This window comes from Palaemon carinicauda, chromosome 32 (genome assembly GCF_036898095.1).
Source record: "Palaemon carinicauda isolate YSFRI2023 chromosome 32, ASM3689809v2, whole genome shotgun sequence".
NCBI lineage: Eukaryota > Metazoa > Arthropoda > Malacostraca > Decapoda > Palaemonidae > Palaemon > Palaemon carinicauda.
Window position 1 is genome coordinate 78,602,815 of NC_090756.1, and position 15,450 is coordinate 78,618,264.

At 47.1% G+C, this 15,450-nt stretch overlaps 1 protein-coding gene across 1 annotated transcript in view; it reads right to left on the bottom strand.

The window, feature by feature from the left end:
- Positions 1-7,454: 7,454 nt before the first annotated feature.
- The window catches only part of La (La autoantigen-like), a 52,128-nt gene continuing 44,132 nt past the window's right edge, over positions 7,455-15,450 (bottom strand). Inside the window, exons 6-7 of the mRNA XM_068356281.1 lie at positions 9,820-10,047; positions 7,455-8,620 (exon numbers count right to left, since the gene is read on the bottom strand). Of these exons, the coding sequence (XP_068212382.1) occupies positions 8,450-8,620; positions 9,820-10,047 (399 nt within the window). The 3' untranslated portion in view covers positions 7,455-8,449. The remainder of the gene's footprint in view (positions 8,621-9,819; positions 10,048-15,450) is intronic.

The following is a 15,450-nucleotide window of genomic DNA, read 5'->3' on the forward strand; positions in this document are numbered from 1 at the left end:
GTGGACTGCACATTTTATATCCAAGCTCCTGAAATACCAAAAATAAAAAATTTTAAATAATTTTTATTTTTCCTAACATACCGAGAACTACTTTCTTTAGGAGTCACTGGTGATCTCTTCTCTGCCGACCAGAGTTTTGAGTAGTTACCCCCCCGCTCCGCACCCTAGGTAGCCTTACCCCCGGCATCCAGGAATGTGCCCCGAGGGTAGGATTAAGGGAGGTCGCTAGAATGCTGGGTCAGCATCCCCATTAAGTTCTATTGAATTAGCATAATGCTAGCAAGGGAAGAGAGGCACTCGGGGAAGGAAGGGAGGGCCATTACCCGAAAGTAGTTCTCGGTAAGTATGTTAGGAAAAATAAAAATTATTTAAAATTTTTGATTTGTTCCAATACGAATACTTACCTCGAACTACTTTCTTTAGGAGACTTACACTTTAGGAGGCGGGAGTGCTAATCTGACCCGGTCGTGGAGGCCAACAGGCCTCTGGATAACGGGACCTACCAGAGAGCGGAAGCGAGGGTAACTACACAAAAATTCACGTTAGTGTCTTAAGTGCTCACCTTTTGAAAAACTTCTTTTGATGTTCCTTCTCGACGTGTAGTCGTGAAGAATGTGTTATTTTCTGGGAACAGACGGTACTCCCCGAAGAGGCAAGTAAGCAACTGGGTAGGAGGTAGGGAACCGCACTTGTGCCTACCGGTCGCTAGTCTTGAATGCGCCTGGGGTTTTACCGTTACACCGCTTGGAGGGCGGAGATGACTGTTCCAATGGAGTACCCGTCCAAGGATTTTCTTGAGTAGTCCTTGAGGTAGTGGGCAGTAAAGGTTGACTGGTTCGACCAAGTACCTGCTCGCAGAATTTGCCCTACTGCCATGTTTTTCTCAAAGGCTAAGGAGGTGCTCAGGCCCCTAATGTCATGAGGTCTGGGAGTGCCTGGTACTGCTATGCCAGCTTCCTTGTAGGATCTGGCGATAACCTGTCTCAACCAGGAGGAGATGGTGTTTTTGGAAACTTGTTTCTTATTAATACCTGTGGAAACGAAGAGGCTCTTGACGTCTGGTCGGAGATGCGCTGTCCTTTCCAGGTATTTTCTAATTGTTCGCACTGGGCACAATTTTAAGTCTTCTGCATTACCTGTCTTAGGGATGGCAGGAATTGAGAAACCTTCAAACCTCGGGTCCCAGACTGCTGGGTCCTGAGTCTTGGCCACAAAAGAAGGTACGAACTTGAAGGATACTTCTTTCCACCCCTTTGAGTGAGAGACGTCGTATGACAAACCATGGATCTCTCCCACTCTCTTAGCGGACGCCAAGGCCAGCAAGAAGACGGCCTTGAGGGTAAGATCTTTGTCCATGATATCTTTCAAGGGCTCAAAGGGGGGACGACACAGCATCTTCAAGACCAAGGCTAAGTCCCACTGCGGCACCCTCCTCGCCTGAGGGGGGCAAGACTGCTCGAAGCTTTTGACAAGCATCGCTATGTGTCTCGAGGCCCCCAGGTCGATGCCCTTCAGGAGGAAGACTTGGCCTAAGGCAGCCCGAACTCCTTTTATGGCTGGGATTGACATCCCTACTTTGTCCCTGAGAAACACCAGAAACTCTGCTATGTCTGGGACAGAGGCCTTAAGAGGTCTAATGTGCCTCTCAGCGCACCACTTTGTGAAGGAGGCCCATTTTGCCTGGTATATCGCGACTGACGACTTTCTCAGGTATAGCGACATTCTCTTAGCTGTGGAGGGAGAATAACCTTCCTTCTTCAGGAGCCGCTGGATAGTCTCCAGGCGTGAAGACGAAGGGAGAGTGGGTTGTCGTGGAGCTTGAGAAAATGAGGCTGGTGCAGGTCTGACCTGGCGGGTAGAGGCCACGGCGGGTGACTCGTTAGGTCTTTTAGGTCTGCGAACCACTCCCTCTCCAGCCACCAGGGCACTACCAAAGTCATCTTTAGGTTCCGGGCGGCCCTTACTCTGTTGAGCACTTGCCTTATCAACGTGAAGGGGGGAAAAGCGTAAACATCCAGATTGTCCCACTTGTGCTGACAGGCGTCTTCCAAGGCTGCTTTCGGGTCTGGCACAGGGGAGCAATAGACTGGGAGTTGGGCGTTGAGTTTCGTTGCAAAGAGGTCCATCACCGGGGAACCCCAACGCTGAATGACGAGCCTGGCTACTTCTGGGAGGAGGGACCACTCTGTCCCTACTATCTGGCCTATTCTGCTGAGGCCGTCGGCCAGAACGTTTTTCTTCCCGGGAATGAACCTTGCTAATAACACCACGTGATTTTCCTCTGCCCAATTCAGAATCTCTATGGTGAGATCGCACAACTCCCTCGATTTCAAGCCCCCCTGCTTCTTTATGTATGCTACTACCGTGGCGTTGTCGCACATCAACGCCACGGTGTTTCCTTTTAGTAGACTTGCGAAGTGTAAGCACGCCTTCTGGACTGCTTTCAACTCCAGGACATTGATGTGGAGTTGCTTTTCCCCTTCCAACCAGGTACCTCGTGCTGTCCCGTCGAGGAGGTGGGCTCCCCACCCTTGGTTGGAGGCGTCTGTGAACAGGAGTAATTCTGGAGGGCTGGTCCCGAAGGGCATCCCCTTGAGGGAGTTCGACTGGCAGTGCCACCATTCCAGGGAGGGTCTTGTGTCTGGAAGGACTCGAATTAGCACTTGCTGTGAGTGTGTCTGGCACCAGAGGCTCTTGAGATTCCATTGAATGGAGTTTCTCCAACGAGACCAGGTGGCCTATCAGCCTCTGCCAGTCTTTCGCTCTCCTGGGTTGTTCTGATAGGAAGGGCTTGATGATGTGCCTGAGGTTCTTTATCCTGTCCTCCGAAGGGAAAACTTTCCCTTGAATGGTGTCCAATGTCATCCCCAAGTAGTTCATTCTGTTGGACGGGGATAGATTCGACTTCTTTGGGTTGATGACAATCCCCAGATCTCTGCAAAACTGAAGGAGACTTCTCCCTTGTTCTTCCAAGAGGGCCTTTGAGGCGGAAAGGAGCAACCAGTCGTCCAGGTATCTGATAAGGCGGATGCCACGTTCGTGAGCCCACACTGATACAGTCGTGAAGACTCTCGTGAACACCTGGGGCGCTGTTGACAGACCGAAGCAAAGAGTCCTGAATTGCAGGATCTGGGAACCCCACTTCACCCGGAGGAACTTCCGACTCGATGGGTGGATCGGAATTTGGAAGTATGCGTCCTTGAGGTCGACGGTCATCATAAAATCTTTCTCCCTCAAGGACAGCAGGACTGACTTTGGCGTGTCCATCTTGAAGTCCGTCTTCTTGACGAACTTGTTGAGAGCCGACAGATCTATATCCGGTCTCCATCCCCCCGTCGCTTTCTCTACCAGGAACAGGCGACTGTAGAAACCTGGTCCTGGGAGAGGAACTTCTTCCATGGCGCCCTTCTCTAACATGGAGGACACCTCCTCTTGAAGGGCGGTCCTCTTTACAGGATCTTTGGGCGCTAGCCATTCCGTCCGGTCGGCCGGAATAAGAGGGGGTGGATTCGCCAGGAACGGGAGTCTGTAGCCCTCCTTTAGGACGGACACTGTCCAAGGCTCTGCCCCTTGAGCCTTCCATGCTTGCCAATGTTGTCTGAGGCATCCCCCAACCCGAGGCTTGGGCGGGGATAGGGGGCCTCCCACTCTACCTTCTTCTAGAGGAGCGGCCTGATCTGCCTCTCCTAGAAGCGGAGTAACCCGACCTGAAGGAGCTTGAGGGCGCTGCAGCTCCTCTGCGGGAGGGTTGCGGAGTTGAGGACCAGGAGGAAGAGGGGGCCTCTCTCCTCGTAGTGCTGGAAGCGGCTTGAGGTCCGTCTCGGACAGCGCCGCGACGGCGCTGTCCGAGACGGACCTCTTGTATGGAGGCCTCCTTGAAGCTGCTGGTCTGGTGACGTTGGCCTCCTTCTTCTTCGAGACCTTTTCCATCAAGGCCTCTAACTCTTTCATAGGAAACAGAGACTCTCCCCACAGGGGGAGGCTGCGAATTGCTCGAGCCTCCCTGTCTGGTACCTTCCGAGATACTTTGGTAAGAACAGTGTCTCTCTTACGGAGAACCCAGTTGGCTGTAAGGGCGAGAGACTGATACGTCAAGAATTTGAGGGTTTTACCCCCGGAGGTAATGAGGTCCCTCATCAGGTCTTGCTGGTCAGGGTCCTCGGGGTTGTAGGAGGCTTGAACACCCACCAACGTGGATGCCCACCAGTCTAGCCAAGAGGAGACATTAACCAAGTCTCTCGACATCTCCTCCATCATGGAGGCCTCTGCAGGTGAGAAACAGACTGGGGCCGAAGAGGCTCTGTCGTCAGAAACTCCTTGGCTCAGAATGTCCACGGCCGACTCCACTTTACAAGGGCCTGGGCGACGTCCTTCGGGCACATAGACCTTCCCTTGGTTCTTGAGGCCCTGGAGTAATTTAGAGGCACTCTGGGTCTTGGGAGCCTCGGCATTGCCGGCCACCACTTTGTCTATAAACTCTTGCCCTAGAACTAGGTCTCGGGCCAGAGGGAGTGCCAGGGACGACTTAGGCTGGGAGGGAGTTTGCATAATTCTCAGGAGACTCGACCTCCAGGAATCTCCATCTGTCGCTGCAGGTTCCGCTATTCCGGGGTGCCTTCTGATCAGGCTAACCACTCTCCTATAGGCGGAGTCTTCCGTCGGGGAGCCCTCTCCCCCGTCAGCCTCGGCCTGGGGCGGGGGAGTCGGATTACCGGGCACGCCGACCGGACGCCTAGCCCTCGGGGCCAGGGGCGCCGTCCTGCCGAGGTACTGGACCTCATCTGCAGGTAAGACCGCACCAGGGGCTCGGGATAGTGTAGGCACCGCTGGTTCAGCGGGGACTCTCGTACGAACGAAGGCTCTGGGTGCTGAGGGCGCGGTTCCCGGGGGCTGACCCGACAACGGGAACCGTTCCTTCCGACCTGAAGGCCGCACCAGCTGGGCTGGTTCGGCCTGGCTGCCTGGTAAGAAGCGCGTTTCCCACCGCTGGGCGGGGTGAACCGGAGGCCTCGAGGACTTATGCTTAATTGAGAGGTCTTTCCTGCGAGCCAGGTCGCGAGGGTCAAGGCCGTGCTTGGGGACCGCTCGCTGGACTGGTGGTGTGGGGAACGAAGCACCTTCGATTCCTGCGACGAAACGTAAATCCAGGGCCCCCCGGGAGATACACTTCTCCTATACTTACGGCTCGGGGAGCGGGAGGGCCTCCTGCTGTAACGAGAGCGTGACCTTGACCTGGAACGCTCGGTCCTGGACTGCTCCCTTCGACGGCGGTGTTTCACCCTGACCTCTTCTTCTGACGAGGAATAGATGTCGGAAGAGCCAGACGACACTGTGTTCACCACGTGTCGGCTGGAAGCGGGGACCGCGGGGGACTTCTTTGGGCGTTGAGTGCCAGAGGTCGAGGGCTGGAGGAAGTCATCGGGAACTATCGTGGGAAGGGCTGGGAACGACTCAAACCGTTCCATGCCAGGGATCCAGGGCTACATCCATCCTCAGGGGAGACCTACCCGGCGTCTTCGGGAGCCTCCAACCGTGGGCATCGTGACCTGCAGGTTGGACTTTACTCTGGTTATCTCCCCCTAAAGAGGAGCCAGAAGCACAAGCCCCTGAGGGCGGCGGCGACACCGAGACTGCGTTACTACCCCACACGGGGTCATCGGAGGAAGCGTGCCCCCCGAGCACAAGGGCCGACTCTCTGGACGCACTACTGGGTCCTTCACTAGCCCTAGAGGGGCCTTCTACTGGCCCTGCATTAACACTGGGCTCCTGGGTTAGGACGCCTTGCTCATCCACCACCCTAGATTTACCTCGTCCCCTACTTTGTGTAGGGGACGGCGAAACCGAGACCCCGTCTGACCGCTCACTGGTTGACGGTATCGGCGAGGAAACACTAACTTTCCTGGGTGAACGTTTCGCTGATTTTCGTTTCTTGATACCATAACGTACCCACTGTATATCGCTCCAGTCTACGCACTCGGGGCACGTGTCTGCTGACGAGCAAACTTTACCCCTACAGGAAGAACAAAGGGAGTGAGGATCCACTTCGGGCTTGGAGAGGAACGCTCCACACGATTTCCCGGCTCTAGGCACAGGACAACGGCGACTCTGCTCCATAACGCACACAACGCACGACACAAGCACTTAAGGAAATAAATTAAACACTGGGTAAGCACACGGGTGAAAAGTGAACGCACAGGAACACTTGGGAAAGCACACTGGAAAAAACGTAAGTTGCCACGCTGGGAACACGTGGGGCCCAGAACGCACATAAAGGATCGACAGAGATACGAGAGCAAGGGATGTTATCGCCTCGCGACCAGAGAACTTAATGGGGATGCTGACCCAGCATTCTAGCGACCTCCCTTAATCCTACCCTTGAGGCACATTCCTGGATGCCGGGGGTAAGGCTACTTAGGGCGCGGAGCGGGGGGGTAACTACTCAAAACTCTGGTCGGCAGAGAAGAGATCACCAGTGACTCCTAAAGAAGGTAGTTCGAGGTAAGTATTCGTGTTGGAACAAACTGGAATTATACAGTAATTGTTCATACTGTACTTCAGTTAGAGTCCGTGTCGCTCGTATGATTCGACAACTGAAGAACTTCTCACTCTCAATGAATATTTCTTGTGTCAAAGGAAATGAATGGATATTTTCATTACATTTCTGTACAGTACAATGTAAATTTCATTACTACTAACGAGTAGTTTTTATATCTTTTTACGTTTATTTATCATGGAATTATTACGGAATAACATAGTCACTTCAATGAATATATAAAAAAAAATTTTCTTTGACACAAATTCACTGTGCTTTACCATTCATTATTTAATTTTTATTTTATCACCTACCAATGAATGGAAAAACTTTTTGGTTTCATGTGAAATACATTGGAGAATAAAGCATATATCCGATGACGACATATCTCTTATAGAGCTCCAGTAGCAAATCTAGGGCCTCGTAGCGAAAGGGTTAAACTTCATTGAATATTACTAACTTATTTTTTTATTTTACAAAATTGCATCTTGACCTAGACTTGTTTAACCCTTTTACCCCCAAAGGACGTACTGGTACGTTCCACAAAAGCCATCCCTTTACCCCCATGGACGTACCGGTATGTCCTTGCAAAAAATGCTATAAATTTTTTTTTTCTTCATATTTTTGATAATTTTTTGAGAAAATTCAGGCATTTTCCAAGAGAATGAGACCAACCTGACCCCTCTATGACAAAAATTAAGGCTGTTAGAGCAATTAAAAAAATATATACTGCAACATGTGCTGGGAAAATAATAACCCCCTGGGGGTTAAGGGTTGCAAATTTCCAAATAGCCTGGGGGTAAAAGGGTTAAGCTGATATATTAAAAAGCATTAAATATCATAGGAATGTTCATAATCTGTTTGCCCTGTCTAGCCAAACTACAAATTTCATTACCCTGGGACCTGAAGGAAAAACATCAGCCTAGATGGTATCATATATTTTCAAAATACAATTGATATATAAAAAAAAGCTTTATAAAATCCATAACATAACACTGACTGCACTAAATGAACAAGCATAGCTCCCGTATCAGTAATAGAGGAGAGGATTATGCTATAATAAAATTGAATAATTTGTGGTAAGTGTTTACAACTGTACTCCATATAATCATTAACAATATATTGTACATAAATATCTCATATGAATTTAAATGGTGATTCATTCGGTCAACGAGAGAAGGAAATTTCAGCCAAGCAAATAATTGAGGAACTAAATATAGCAAATGATTTCAAGGAAAATGTTATTTTGCTTATTTTTGACATCTCGTATTATTTACAAGTAATGAATATTGGTCATCATAAACATTTTGGCTTTTAAAATTCATCAATTTATGGTTTGCATATCATGATATTTCCTTCAATTTCTTCTATCTTTTTTTTTAACAACTATTTGGATCAGTGTTCTCATTATATTAAACGATTATCGGCGTATGTGCAAAACTATTAAGTCACGAACCAAAACTTCTCAAAAAGAGAAAAAAAAAAAAAAACGTCCCATGAAAATGGCCGCTCTTTATGGCATATTTACATAACCTTTAATATGTAAACAAGTGGATATCATCTGATCAAAATTAAAGAGCACAGTTTGCTGAATGAAATCTATATCTTCACTAAAAACATTGCAATAGATCAATTCAATCAGCATGAGGGTACAAAACTCACCTTTCATTATAAAACCAATAAGTCAATTTAAATTAGAATACACCTAGAAGGGACTCACATACCAATGTCCTCAAGTGATGACAGACAGACAGTCATTGCAATTACCCTATGCTGACAAGACACACTGTGACAATAAAAAAGTAAACTATAGTCTTTTTAACTAATCCTAAAATGGGTCAAGTGCCCCATTATATGACTGATAAAACATACTTAAAAAAAAGATGACAATTTTCCATCATTATGTTACTGTGCCGATTACAAACGCTTCCTCTTGCTTTGAAAGCCGCCTCTTCCCCCGCCAACCTTCCGTTTTCTGTTGCCAAATCCTCGATTTTTGCAGTTCCTTTGGGCCTCTTTCATTTTCTTCAGCTGTTCCTCTTCCTCCTCTCCTTCCACTTTGCGTAAAGTTATGTCCATGTCTTTGATCTGCAGAAAATTATTAGTTAATATAACAATTAAAAAGAACAAAATAGTAACAAATAACTGATTACATCTTGATTTACAACAAAGACTTCTTTGACAATAAATGTGAATTAACATTTTTAATATGTTAAGGTTTTCAATTTACTCAGTTTTCTTATTTACTTTGGTGAAAAATGCTTCGATTATATTATAGTACTTTACAAAAGTTCCTTTTTCCCCAACACATACTGTGTTCAAACCGTTCCCTTTTTGGAGACCTTTTGAACATTTTCTTGTATGGTCTGCCAATGATTTTTATACTTTAAAAAGGTTCATATTTGTTACCTATTTACTTTATAAGTAATTTGTTAAAAAATTATCTTCTAAAGGTTAATTGGCATTATGTAAACAAACAAGTGAGTTCTCAGTAAATAGATTTCTTTCAGTTGTACTGTAACTTATTAAAGGAAAATACTTTATTAGTGCTTCCTTGCCAGTCTACGTGAGATCAATCATTCATTAACCCAAGGTTTATCTTTCATAGTAACAGGCTGACCAAGGAGCTAACTACCATTGAGATACTACTGTTAGTTACATGGTCCTTTGAGTGGCCAAATAGCACAACATTGGATATCTCTCTCTCTCTCGTTACAGCTCATTTATCCTTTGCCTAAACATAAACCGAATAGTCTGCCCTATTCGTTGCCCTCATAAACATGACAATTCTAACATAACTGAAAAATTCTTCAATAAAGTAGGGAACTACACTACAGTCCCGAATGATGCGTGTTCGAATTATATATACATTTATACATATACAGTACATATATATACATATACATATATAATATATACACATATACACACATATACATATACACACATATACATACACACACACATATACACAAACATATATACACATACACACACACAGCCGGTATACTCGAAAACCAGCCGCAAGGTCCACCCTTTCACATTCATCACTCCTTTATCTGCATCTTTTCCCACTTTTTTCACATTTATCACTACAGTATGAAAAAAAAAAAATGGAAAGCTTGGATTAGGGCAATATGATATGTTCATATTTGTTGAGGTTGAAATTCAAAGCGAGGCTCTTTTGACAGGTGGCGAGCCAGCTACTTATCCCCACGCACCGACAATCATTAACTATTAAATGAACAACGGTTTGTATTTAGAGTAGGAACACACCCAAGATGTACCTTAAGTTTTCCTTCTGTTTTCTCCATGACTGTAGTATTATACTCTGCTTCTTTGAATCTGAAGTAACCTTCTTTCAGTCCCCTACTGTAATCAACAAATGCACAGTGATCATTACAATCTCCCAAAGCTTCCTTGAGATCTTCCCTGCTTATTTCCTTGTCGCCAGTTATTCCTGAGAAATGAATGAATGTTCCCTTGGGAAGTTCTACCTCCTCTTCTGCTTCATCCTGAAATATAGAAAATATAAAAAGGTTTCATAGTTTTACATTAAAAAATAATGCATATAATCACTGTACAGTAGTTTGTAGTATTATCTAAACCAATTCTATGAATTCCTAGCTTAATTCTTTCCACATACACATTTAATCTTATTGACAATATAAATTACTTTTTAAAAATTTAAAAGAAAGCAGTTACTAAGTTCTTTCAAATGCTGTAGCATTGCAAAAAAAAATCTATTATTAACAAATAATTTTCTAAGAAAATATTTGTGGAAACATGAATTGTCTCACTGTACTTAATGCATATAATAAACTTCATGCATCAACCACTTTGAAAAAATTACTTTAAAAATTATTAGTGTTTTTCCTAGTTATGCAAACCGGACTCTTTTAAAATAGGAAATGTCTTAAGCAAAGCTGGAATGGTTATTGGGATTATTCACAAGGTAGTTAAAAGACAAATGGTGAGAGCAAGCACTTAAAATGGTGTTTGAGGAGGGAAGTTTAACCTAAAGATCTCAGGTGATCTGATGGGTGTTTTCGGAAGGTGTCCTCAAATAGTGTTTTAGAGGTGTGAATTGATCAGGTAGGGAGAGTAGCCCATGGCTCCTCTTGCACTGGGTTTTTGGTGGTCCCAGGAGATTGACCAGAGATTCTTCAACACCACAGAGAGAATATGTGGTAGATGCGCCACAGTGGAATGAACTTCTGCAGCAGGGAAAGATGGCCAAGAAGACTTTGCCAACTTGAGCTGAGAACACTGTCTTTGGGTGAAGCCCAAAACAGCTAGTCCCAAAATAGCTAGTATACCAAAACAGCTAGTTCCAAAATAGCTAGTACACTATACCAAAATAGCTAGTATACCAAACCAAGCTTTGCTATCGGTTTATTGTAGTGTGGTTGCCGTTAAGGCGTGTCCGTAAGCAGGCGTTCTACTGAGATATCTAAAAATTATTTGATTTAAATTACAGCTGAGATTTGGTCTTTCTTATTCGTCTCTTGGAGTTTGAGCCCATCAATGTGAAAGTGATAAAATCCCAGAAAGGAGGTTACCAAATATGTCATGGGGGATATGTTTATCGAAAGAATACAACCAATAATGAAACGCAGAACTAGAGATGCGTCATCAAAGGCTGCAAGGGAACTACTACAACCCCGGTTGATTATAGCGATACAATCGATGTAGTTTTATGTCCAAATCATTCACATGCACTCAATATGCCAAAGGAATAAGTGACGATTGCCTTGAGTACGTTAAGAAACAAAGCTTCTGGTTCAACTGCTCCACCACGTAGAATCATTGCTAACTTTACGCAAAAATATTGATTGTGAAACTTCGTCTCGTATGCCAAACTTAAGCACTTACGAAATGAATCCAACGAAAAAGGCAAAATATGGAAGGCTACTTTCCAGAACTGGAATCACTTTCAGGGATCATTTTACCTGAACAACTTTAAACCAATTACAATAGGGCTTTAAATATCACAAATTTTTAAATAATTTGTATTTTTACTAACATACTTACCGAGAACTACTTTCTTAGGAGTACCTGGAATCTCCTATCAACCGACCTGAGTTTTGTGTAGTTTACCCTACTTCCGTTTTCTGTGAGGACAACCTCAGGCGGAAGGATACGTGCCCTGAGGCTAGTCCCGAGCCAAGTCGCGTGTTAGCTTGGGTCTCGACCCTCAGTAAGTTCTTGGATGCTAAAAATACCTAAGGGTCAGTAAGGCACTCGGGGAAGGAAGGGAGGGCCATTACCCCAAAATAGTTCTCAGTAAGTATGTTAGGAAAAATACAAATTACTTAAAAATTTGTGACTCGTTCAAACACGGAGACTTACCTCAAACTACTTTCTCAGGAGACTTACACTTTAGGAGGTGGGAGTGTCTTCCTGAACTCTAGACCCAACTGATCCGGGCGACAAGGAACCTAGGTAGGAAACTAGGTTCTAAGATATCTAGAAAACGAAACGTAGGGAAAAACTACACAAAGAGCTCATGTTAGTGTCTAAGTATTCACCCTTAAAAATTCCACGATGCTGAGTCCTGTGACGAAGTTGTGAAGTCATGTCTTGTGCAGGTTCTATCTGGGTCTATCTCCGGGGGACGGGAAAGGAAAAAGACAACGGTGAAAGGAAAACAAACCTGTGTCTCTTGGTTTTACTACCCACAATTGTACCTGGGGCTTCACTGTTAAATCGCTTGGAGCACGGAGATGACTGTCCCAATAGAGAACCCATCTAGAGACTTCCTCGAGCAATCCTTGAGGTAATGAGTTGTGAAGGTCGACTGGTTCGACCAGGTGCCTGCTCTAAGGATCTGGGCCATCGCCATGTTCCTCTCAAAAGCCAGAGGGGTACTTAGACCTCTAATGTCATGGGGCCTGGGATTACTTGTCAGGGGAAGACCCGCCTTGCTATAGGCCCCGACAATCACCTGTCTTAGCCAATAGGAGATGGTATTCTTAGATACCTGCTTTTTCACTGTACCCGTGGAGACGAAGAGGTTTTTGATACCAGGGCGGAGATTAACCGTCCTCTCACGGTATTTTTCAGGGCACAACTTCAAATCCTCCGGATTCCCTGACCGAGGACTCGCTGGCATTGAGAAGCCTTCGAACTTAGGATCCCAGACTGCTGGATTCTGTGTTTTAGCCACAAAAGAAGGGACGAACTTGAAGGAGATCTCACGCCATCCCTTCGTATGAGAGACTTCGTAGGACAACCCATGAATTTCTCCCACCCTCTTAGCTGAAGCCAAGGCCAACAAGAAGACTGTCTTGAGAGTGCGATCCCTGTCCACTATGTCCTTCAAGGGTTCGAACGGTGGTTCACTCCGCATCTTCAGGACTCTTGCTACATCCCACTGCAGCACCCTGGAGGTTTGCGGAGGGCATGCTTGTTCGAAACTCCTGATGAGCATAGAGATATGCCTAGAGGAACCCAGATCAATGACCTTCAGGAGGAAAACTTGGCCTAAGGCTGCACGGACTCCCTTGATGGCTGGTATTGACATGCCCATCACGTCTGAGGTGTACGAGGAAATCCGCAATATCCGGAACCGAAGCTTTTAGAGGCTTGATGTTTCTGGAGGAACACCATTTCGTGAAAGTGGTCCATTTTGCCTGGTAAACCGCTGCCGAAGACCGCCTCAGATAGCGCGACACCCTCTCAGCCGTTCCTGCTGAATATCCTTCCTTCCTCAGGAGACACTCGATAATCTCCAAGCGTGAAGGCGAAGAGATCGAGGATTGTCGTGGAACCTTTGGAAGTGTGGCGGCTGCAGAAGGTCTGGTCTGTCGGGCAGAGGCCACGGGGGAAGACACGCTAAGTCTCTTAGATCCGCGAACCACTCTCTCTCCGGCCACCAGGGCGCTACCAAAGTCATCCTTAGGGTGTGAGCTGTCCTTACTCTGTTGAGCACTTGCCTGATCAATGCGAAGGGAGGAAAAGCGTAAACGTCGAGATTGTCCCATTTGTGTTGAAAGGCGTCCTCCAATGCCGCCTTTGGGTCTGGGACAGAAGAACAGAATACGGGGAGTTGTGCATTCAGTCTGGTTGCAAAGAGATCCATCACCGGCGAACCCCATTTTTGAATGATGAGCCTGGCTACTTCTGGGTGAAGAGACCACTCGGTACCCACTACCTGGCCCATCCTGCTGAGCCCGTCGGCTAGGACATTCCTTTTCCCTGGAATGAACCTTGCTGAAATCACGATTTGTTCTGACTCGGCCCAATCCAGGATCTCCGTGAGATCGCACAACTCCTTCGACTTGAGTCCTCCCTGTTTCTTTATGTACGCTACTACAGTGGCGTTGTCGCACATCACCACTGTGTTTCCCCTTAGAAGATCTAAGAACTGTAGGCACCCTTTTCGGACTGCCTTCATCTCTAAGACGTTGATGCGCTGTGCTTCCGTCCAAGAACCTCTTGCTGACTTGCCGAGAAGGTGTGCTCCCCACCCCTCCTTTGAGGCGTCCGTGAAGAGAAGCATCTCGGGGTGCTCGGATGCGAAGGGCATCCCCTTGAGGATATTCGCTCTATCCTGCCACCATTCCAGGGATTGTTTTGTCTCCGGAAGAACGGGAATTAACTTGTAGGGGGAGTCTACCTGGTTCCATTGTATGCTCCTGAGTTTGAGCCTCCCTTGGGGGACCAGTTTCTCCAATGATACTAGATGACCTATCAACCTCTGCCAGTCCTTGACTCTCCTGGGTTGTCCTGATAGGAAGGGCCGAAGGACCTGGTCCAGGTTGTTCAGCCTCTCCCCCGACGGAAAGGCTCTCACTAGGCAGGAGTCCAGCACTATCCCCAAGTCAGTCATCCTGGTGGAGGGAGACAGATGCGACTTCTCCAGGTTGATAGTGATAACCAGAACTTTGCAGAACTGTATTAGTTTCACGCCTTGATCCTTCAAAACTACCTCTGAGGAAGAAAGAACCAACCAGTCATCCAGGTAGCGAATGAGGCGAATACCCCGTTCGTGAGCCCACACGGAGACTGTCGTGAAGATCCTTGTGAATACTTGGGGCGCTGTTGACAAACCGAAGCAAGATCTGGGTACCCCACTTCACCCGAAGAAACTTCCTGCTTGAGGGGTGGATAGGGATTTGAAAATACGCATCCTTGAGTTCTATGGACATCATGAAGTCCCCTTCCCTCAGGGACTGCAGGACCGACTTCGGGGTGTCCATCTTGAAGTCGGTCTTGCACACAAACTTGTTGAGGGCTGACAGATCTATGACTGGTCTCCAACCTCCCGTCGCTTTCTCCACCAGAAAGAGTCGGCTGTAGAACTGTTTCCATTGCCCCTTTTGCCAACATCGTGGATACTTCTTCCTGTAAGGCTGCCCTCTTCAAAGGATCCTTGGGTGCCAGCCACTCCGCCTGACTGGCTGGAATCAGAGGTGGCGGTTCTGTCAGGAAAGGTAGTCTGTAACCCTCCTTCAACACCGTTACTGTCCAGGGTTCCACACCGTGGTCCTTCCATGCTTGCCAAAAATGTCTGCGGCATACCCCAACCTGAGGCTTGGGCAGGAGTAGGGGGCCTCTCACACTATCTCCTTCTGGAGGATCGACCTGAACGCCCTCTCCTGGAAGCTGAGTAGGGCGTTCTAAACGAGGCCGGTGCTGTCGGAGCTCCTCTACGGGCGGGGCTGCGGTGGTTGAGCCCAAGAGGTAGATGGGGCGTTTCTCCTTGTCTGGCTAGGAGAGGCTCGAGAAGTAGAGGGTCCATCCGACGTAGGTCTCCTGTAAGCGGGTCTCCTCATGGGCTGAGGTCTGGGAACGATCACTTCCTTCCTCCTCATGAGCTTCTCCATGATCTCTTCCGTTTGCTTCAGGGGAAAAAGCGAGTCACCCCACACGGGCAGGCTCCTCAAAGCCCTCGCTTCCCTGTCTGGGATTCT